Genomic DNA, 8541 nt, shown 5'->3' on the forward strand with positions numbered 1-8541 from the left:
ACAATTTTTTTTTGTGATTTTATATATATATTTATATAAAATCACAAAAAAAAATTGTGATTTCCAGACCTGAAAAAGTCACAGAAATTCAGTTGTGGACATTTCTTGAGTAATAGATATTTTATTTTAAATTAAAATAAATGTATAAAAACTGTACCCCAAAAATGTCCACATCCACAACTTTTTAGGGTTTTGTTAACTTCTGCGACTTTTCCAGGTCTGAAAATAATTATTTTAATGACATAGTTTTTTTTATTTAATTTTATGCTAAATTGTTATATAGTTATATTTAGATTTATAAAAAATATATATCCAGGTAGCTATCAAGACCATGACTACGAAAATCCAAATGCTCTCTTCATCAATTTATTCAGGTTCATCTGTTTTTCAACCCATTCTTACTTGATTTGTGGCCTTTTTTAGGTTTGCCCTGTTTGCCCCTCGGGACAGGTGCAGGAATCTCTTCTTCCTCTTGGGGCATCTGTGCAACCTTCTGCAGGAAAGCCTTCTCCAGAGACTGAGCCATCAGGACGATGTCATCTGTTGGCTGTAATAAACAGACGACTTTTAGATCACATGACGATACTACTGATGCGAGTAATTGCTCCATAATAGCCTGGGTAGAAGACCTGAGCTTGATGGAACAACAAAATAAATCCAAGCTCTGAAAAAACAACGCTTATAGAACTTTTCACCTGAACACAAATGAACTGACTGACCTTGTTGTAGATGTAGCAGTTGGTAAACATGGTGTTGAAATCCTGCAAGCACTCGCTGGCACTGCTGTAATAATTGTTTTCCAGTCTTTTCTTGATAGTCCCCATATCCATGGGCTGTTTAATGATTTTGTAATAATCCTGCATGAGATAACAAATAGAACTCATTATTAAGTCAGAAAAACACACGCTTGAGTTTAGACCCATTACTTGTGGTATAACATGCCATTTTGTTATATATTTAAACACAGAGCCTAATAACAAGTCCCTCAAACAGTCCATTCTGGAACAAGATCCAGCTTACAGGCAGGTTGAGCTTGGAAGCGTCCACCGGCTCATGGAAAGGCCAGGCGAAGTGATGCCTCCACAACGTCTTCTGTAAAGCCTTCTGGAGGAACTGCAGTTGGTTGGTCATGCGGCCCAGTCGAGTGGGGTCCCGGACAGGGGGTTGAGGGGGTCCGAATTGAGGCACCTGGGGCAGAGCAGGTCCTTCAAACCCTTCGTACAGCAGCGACGGCTTGCGGATGCGCTTGCCGGGAGTGGAGATGGTCTGCTCCATCATGGTGACCCCCTGCATGCCGTCGCCCCCGCCCAAAGAGCTGTGGAGACAGGAAGGTGAGGGTGTGTCATGTAGAGAAAATACAGGTCATAAACAAATGATATAACTAATAATAGACTATATGAGATGAAATATGAAAAGTCAACATAATCACATTTGACTCATGACTCAAGCTCTATGACTAATCGTGTGTTTTGCTTATGTGAACCAAGCATGAAGACACAACTGGCCCTTCAGCAGTTTATGCGTCCAGGCATGGGTGAGTTACGCTAGGACACATTCCAAACCGATACCCACTATCCTACTGGAAACTGGGGGCGGGGCCTTAAACAGACCTAATAACCCAGATCAGCTCATGTTTGTGTTTATCTGAGGAATTAGCCAATGAGTAAACAGGCCTCAAAATAAATATTCTGAATCACAAATCAATTATTCCTGCCCAGTGGACTAACTTCACTAATGATTCACCCCTAATATTTTATTATTAAATGGTTAGTAAATATAACAAAGGCTTATTTTCTTCAGTTTCAATAGAAAAAGGAGCATTACCCCACAGTTGAATTTCACTGCTGTATTCTCATTTAAATTGATTTTATGCACATAAAATACCTCAGATATGACTTATAGAAATGAATCATAGCCGTTTACAATATCACGGTTTTAAAAACAAATATGAATTCTGAACTCATGTATACAGAAATGTAGGAATTTTTATGGATTTTATACTTACAAATTGCTTATGTAAAATTGCACTACCCCAAGTAATTTTAGTTTACAAACAAGACTTCATATTTTATAAGCTAATAATATGAAGAATCTAATTTCCTCCCCAAGACTTACCTTCTGAAGCCTAACTGTTCAACACTTTAAAGAGAATAAATTGGAAGCATCAAATTTATTACAAGTGCATCCTCTTGGGAATCATTCTCAGTGTACATTAGGATCGCTGGATAGCACAATGATGCAACATTTGTATGGTCATTTTAATAATACGATTTTAATCAGAAAGAGCTTTATTGCCAAGTATTTACACACACAAGGCCTTCGTTTTGGTGTCAGGAGCTTCTAGTGCAGAACTAGACTACAAAACACTTGAGGCGGGTGTTCACTCATTCTGCAGAAGGTTGATCTCATGCCTTCCAGACAGTTTCTGTAAGTGAAGGTTTGCATACCTGCCCCAGTATTGACTGAGTGTCAATTAACAAACTGAAAAATACACAAGGCACACAGGCTGCTCCTAGAGAAATGAACTTTGTGACCGGTGTAAATCCATCACACATTATCTCAAGATACATTTTTAAACTTAAAATCTTGATAAAGCATATTAAGCATGTTTTCTAAACAACTTAAGAGTTAAATATGCAAATGCTAAATGATACAAAAATCACAAACAGTTCACATTTAAAACTTTTATTTTCAGTTAAGTAAAATGTTAGTATACAAACAACGTTTGGGGGGAAAACAAACAAAAACAAAAAAACACGAACAAATAATAGGTCTAATTATTCTGCATGCTGGTTGGGAGGGGGCAGATGGCAGGCTTCACGCGTTGCTAAGCAACCAAAAGCGAAACAACCCCACAAATTATTCAGTGTTGTGCCATTAGATTTCACAAATCAATGGCTCTCGCCACTAAAAGAGGCCGTGATGTGATCAGAGGCTGCAGCTCAGAGTGTAAAATGTTGACAAAAGTCCACGTGGTACGAGACGGAAGCGCAACACAAGACGCGTTTCAGAATGACTAAAACTTGTCAACATACGAGCCACAAAGCAAGCCAGAAAATCACATTAATATAACAACCACTTATAAAACACCTGACGCTGACACATTATTTGTTTCCGTAAGCCAAGTCGCCGCCTTATGACCTATATCTATACATAATTATGCCAATGAAATACCATGGTTCATTACGCCAGTCTGTATTATAATCTACTGATCAAATTCACAACCACAGGCTCGCTTTAACACTCGATCGTTGCATAACAGTGAGTTTAAAATTCACAACACACTTTCGAGTCTTAATAATCACCCACAGCAAATCTGCATTCATTTCTAATAAAGTGTCGGCAACCTCTATGACGAATCAAAAGATACCAGCCGCTTATAGCATTAGCCAATCATGCTAACTTACCGTTCGCACCCTAAAGACATGCAGTTACACAATTCAAACAAGTCTCAGATATGAAAAAATAGGTTTTGTGTTGCTCAAACGTGACAGTCTGAACACCGAGAGAATAGCAGTAAATAAATAACTCTGGGAGCGAAAGCGCGCCTGCGCACTAAACGCGGGCAGTTGCTCGTTAAAAAAATCAGACTTTGGAAACTTGAAGACTAACGTTAGTCGCGTACTGACGCTGTAAAAATGAACAGCATCACTGCCATTAAAGAGCGACAGTCAATGCAGTCTTAATACTCCAGCGTTTCGCTTGATGTTATCGCAGGGCGCAAGTGATTAAAATAAAATAATTCCGAAAGATGCCGAATTAAGACTATATTCCAACAACATTTTCGTTCACAGAACAAGTGCAGTGTCATTTAGTCCAATCGGTACCTGTCAAAGGGCGGGCTAATGGCCGTCTCCATCGGGATGGATCCGAATTCCGTTTATAAACCGGCTTCGTTCGAATATCCGAGTTTCGCGGCCTTGTTTTTCTGACTTCCTCTATCCTCCAGCTCGGAGATACAATGAAATGGCGACGTTGAGGCTCCGCCCGACTTTTTATAAACCCATCGAAGGCGCCATTGGCTGATGTAACACCATAAGTACACGCCTACGCGAATTCTACTGGCCACTCTATCTGTCAGTCAAACAGGCCACGCCCACACATCACGATTTCTGGATTTAAACCAGATTATTTCGCAAAAAAAATCACTCGTTTAAGCAACGCCGCCGCTTTAGTTATAAGAACAACACTCAGCAAAACATTTTCACGAATAATTAAAAAACACAAAGATGCGGTAACATTTCCAGAAACGCTGCGTTTCTCGAGTTTTGCGATACGTCAACAGACGTCGCTGATTGGCTGGCCAAAACTAAGGGCGCGATCATCCGGGTCAGGTTGGAAATACGCCATTGGCTCGCCCGATTAGTCACGTGTAACAGACAACTGCGGCACACACACGCACTGTTCACCTCGCCTTCGTTCCTCATCGACTGCCTGAAAATCACAAAAATATCAAATCAAATATCTGAAGGCAACCTCGTGATGTTGCTACACCCCCCAAAAAAAACGGAAAAAGCAAACCCGAGGCCTAAAGGAGCCAAAAACAATGTTATATCATTAAAAACTCGACTTTTAACCCAATGTAAGGTAACACATAGCGAAGTCAGACCCATATTAAAACAAACAAACAAAAAAGGCGATGCCCTTATCTGTGTCGACCTACAAGGAGTGTCCTCCATAACATGACTCAGCAACTTTGACACTTCAAACGACGACACAGTGGCTAAAACACGATTGCAAGGACAAAATATGTACAAAACACACTAAAGTTGATCAGAAATTACTTAAATGCTCGAATTACATTATGAATTTAGACGAAATCCTACAAAAAAGATCCGAGCTCTAGCTACCAAAGCCAAAATCATCTACAATACCTAAAATGCGTTTGATTCAGCTCAAATGTTCTGCCTGTTATAATAAAAGGCCATAATTACTAACAAATCTTGTGAGGTTTTCACATCAGCCGTACTAATTTTGTAGAGGACACTTGAAACACACTGATAAAAAGATGTTCTGTCCAGAAGCCATGTTAAACGCGTTAAAGTATATTAACCTGGTATAAAAACTTACAGATTTTTTATATTAAAAGGGTTTAGCACAGCGGATTTTTAGTTAAATATAACGTTACTGCCGCCCATCCCCCACTACCAAGGTTACAGATTTTCAACAATGTCATCGACTGTGGAAAACAAAACACAACACTAAACTGGCCAAATTGTTCGTGGTTGTCTATACATTATTTAAATTAAATTATTAACACTATTTTTTGTTTTCTAAAAAAATTATCTAAATCTCTTAACATATACCTCTATCCAGATTAAGTGAATTGAAAATAAAAATGAAAAACAAAATATGTCGAATTCCTCATTGTTGGAAAAATCCCGCTTTTCTTCTCGTCTTCAGCCACGTTTCTTTATTCAACACATTCCCCTCAAACATGTCCGACTTCTTCTTCTTCTTCTTCGGGTCGAAGTGGGGGGGCAGGGAGAGTCACGTGATAACTCACAAAACTACTCGCGGGGCTTAAACCGGTTTTAAGCAGGAATTCTCCAAAACGCGTGTTCTTTTCACGACACATTGCATACGAGAGCATCCCCTAGCGATTAAAGACCCGATCTTCTAAAAAACAATAAAATGTAAACTTGTAATTAGTCAGCAACGTTGCTAGATCCAGAACAAAGAAGACATGGCTGTCGTTGCCGCGCCGTGATTGGATGGAGCCGGTCACGTGTCTCGCAAACCATCGCAAAAATTAAACCTGATTCTTTTTTTTTTTTTGCACCGAGATTATCTTCTTGTATCATATAATCCGATTCCGTTCGACTCCTTTCCAAATGCTCTGAATACTTGAATTCAGTTTAGTAAAACGCGTGGCAAAACAAAAAGTTTATTAGGAGCAGGAGAAATCCTTGTAATCAATAGCTTTCATCGCTCTTTGAATGTGATCCTCTCTGCGCATGTGCAGTTTCACTCGACTCCCTTCCGCCGAAACCCGTGAGCTAAAACGGGAAACTTGTTATGCGACTATTTATTTTTTACTTATTACAAAATACAGCTACATTGGAATTGGAAATAAGTTTGACTACACAGATGCATCATTGAGAGATCAGCAAAGGCTAACAGCAAACATTAATAATTATAATACGCAAAGGGATAATATAAGAGATCTGCTGGGTACATTATCCAGTTTATAAAGGTACATTACGTGTGCTTTTTTTTCCACTAAGAATTTATTTAATTATTTTTTTATCTACTTTATTTTTTTTATTTATTTTGGAAGAATCAGATAATTGTCCTTTTAACTGATTTTTTTTTTTCTTCTTTTTTTTACTATTTTTTAAATCTACTTTACCATTTTGAAACTGCCATTTAAAAATAAATAAATAACTATCTTGACAAGAAAAAAATATATTTGTGAATTCTTCTGTGCTTCTCAATACTTTAGTTGGCAACATTCCAGAGACTTCTTTTTAAAACATTACATTTGAAAATTACCAGACAGTTATTTGACTATGTTGTACTACATCTAACAACATCTGTTAGAAGAGCACAAGCCTGGCCTGTCACTCGTCCCACACTACTGATCACAGACACTAACCCAGTCTGACTCAGCATCACAAGGCAACTTGGCCAGCAGGGGAAACGCTTGCTATGGAGGCTCTCGCTCACACACTCTTTCTTTTTTCTAATAGCTGGACTTTCTTGGCAATAGACACTGCGCTGAAGGAAAGCACACACTTTTACCGTGCAATGCTCAATGGTTGGTTTTAGGTGGGGCCCATGGGGGTGTCAAATATAAAAAAGGCCATTTTATCCTAGTTAACTTCTGTACTTTATATCCTTTCCATTGCAATGTTTTAACATGCTTGTGCATTCTTTGTTTGTAAAGCCTAATGTGTGTGTGTGTGTGTGTGTGTGTGTGTGTGTGTGTGTTTTAATGGAACAGTTTATTGAACCTTTAAAGAAATGTCTAAAAATAAAATGTTAAAAAAAAAAATAAAAAAAATTTTTAAATGTCATATTTGATACATCAGGCTTTTATGGCTCATATAGTATAATAGTGTCTATATGGAGCTCATACTTGAGCAAGAAAAAAAAAACACCTAAATTCAGAGGCCCAAACTGAGCAAAAATATGCAATATAGTGCAGATGTCATTAATACAACCAAAAAGTAAGATGAAATTCGTATAGTTTGTAATGTAAGTCAATTAAATTCTTAAAATAATATTACAGACTACTTACATAAGATGCATATAAATGTCAGTAAGTGTTAGTAAGATGATATTTAAATGCTTAATTTTATGATAAAAGCTCTGTAGTTTTTATTGTGGGGAGCAAAACATATAATGCAATGTTGACAGAGAAGTGAACAGATAAATGTACCTCATGATGTGTCATATTTTATACTCACATTTAACATGATTTTTCTAAGAAATAATGCATTGATAATTTAAGGTGCTTCAGTCCAGTACATGTTCATCTGGAAATATTTATATAAATGATATTTCTACATTTACTTTATAAAGATAATTTAAGAATTCACAGAAAAGGGACACATGTACCACAAGGTGGATATTTTAGCATTATATACTGAAAGGCCTTTTACTTACTAAAAAATATAAACTGTCAATCAGAGGGCAGAAGCCATGTAGGTTTTGTACAACAGGTTTTTCAGCAAAGCTTTGATCATGGTACATGCTACATATAGGGTTAAATGTAAATATATCTTTAAAAATTATATAATCAATTTATCCTTTCTATTAAATGATGGTTTAAGCAGCAGAGTTACATTATTGTCAGGCAAAATATTCTATATTATAAAAAATATATATTCTCCAAATAAAATGTTCGCCCTAGAATCAGTTTCAGTCCATCCTTTTCCAAGGCATGTCTGAGACTACAGCAATGACTGCTAGAAGCCTTACAGACTTTTCTGTGAAAACATAGTTAATTTTGGAGCTATTAACAGTGATTCTCACAGCCATTTGCATTTCTATTCTGAACCCAGACACAATGAACCCCAATAGCTATACTCTGCACAGGTGTGAAGTGTTGCTATGCAAAACCATTGTTGCATTACCACATTTACCTCTGCAAAGACGTATGGAAATAAAGCTGAACAAAACTCAATAAGCACAGGAGCATTTGATATACTAAAGCTTTTGTGATACATTTTAAGCACTTTATGGTTCACATAAATGACCATTTCAGTATTTTTCTCTTAAATGTCATAAGATTTACATTTACATTTAGTCATTTAGCAGACGCTTTTATCCAAAGCGACTTACAAATGAGGACAATAGAAGCAGTCAAAACTAACAAAAGAGCAACAATATGTCGTCAGCTGTTAGATTTGATGAAGGAGGGGGAGGAGGATGACAAAATAGGGAGGAAAATGTTTTAAAGAGCATGCGAGAGTTAGGTGAATTGTTAATTTGTTGTGATAGTATGTACTTTTAGCAGTGGAGACATTAGCAGAGAATTAAGAGAGGAGTGATCGATATACATTAAGGTCAGTAGGATTTTGTGATTTGCGCCAT

General features: G+C 37.3%; 1 protein-coding gene across 4 annotated transcripts in view; it reads right to left on the reverse strand.

Moving 5' to 3' along the window:
* Positions 1-5920, reverse strand: part of brd2a (bromodomain containing 2a) — a 15082-nt gene extending 9162 nt beyond the window's left edge. The window contains exons 1-5 of one of the 4 annotated variants that reach the window (XM_016494471.1): positions 5307-5920; positions 3828-4434; positions 1021-1315; positions 720-857; positions 403-547 (exon numbers count right to left, since the gene is read on the reverse strand). In XM_016494471.1, the coding sequence (XP_016349957.1) occupies positions 403-547; positions 720-857; positions 1021-1315; positions 3828-3859 (610 nt within the window). In that variant the 5' untranslated portion in view covers positions 3860-4434; positions 5307-5920. Of the gene's footprint in view, positions 1-402; positions 548-719; positions 858-1020; positions 1316-3827; positions 5255-5306 lie in introns of those variants that run through there. The other 3 variants (XM_016494473.1, XM_016494470.1, XM_016494472.1) reach the window with 3 other exon arrangements.
* Positions 5921-8541: the final 2621 nt, after the last annotated feature.

The sequence above is a fragment of the Sinocyclocheilus anshuiensis genome, unplaced genomic scaffold, assembly GCF_001515605.1.
Source record: "Sinocyclocheilus anshuiensis isolate Anshui unplaced genomic scaffold, SAMN03320099.WGS_v1.1 scaffold1497, whole genome shotgun sequence".
NCBI lineage: Eukaryota > Metazoa > Chordata > Actinopteri > Cypriniformes > Cyprinidae > Sinocyclocheilus > Sinocyclocheilus anshuiensis.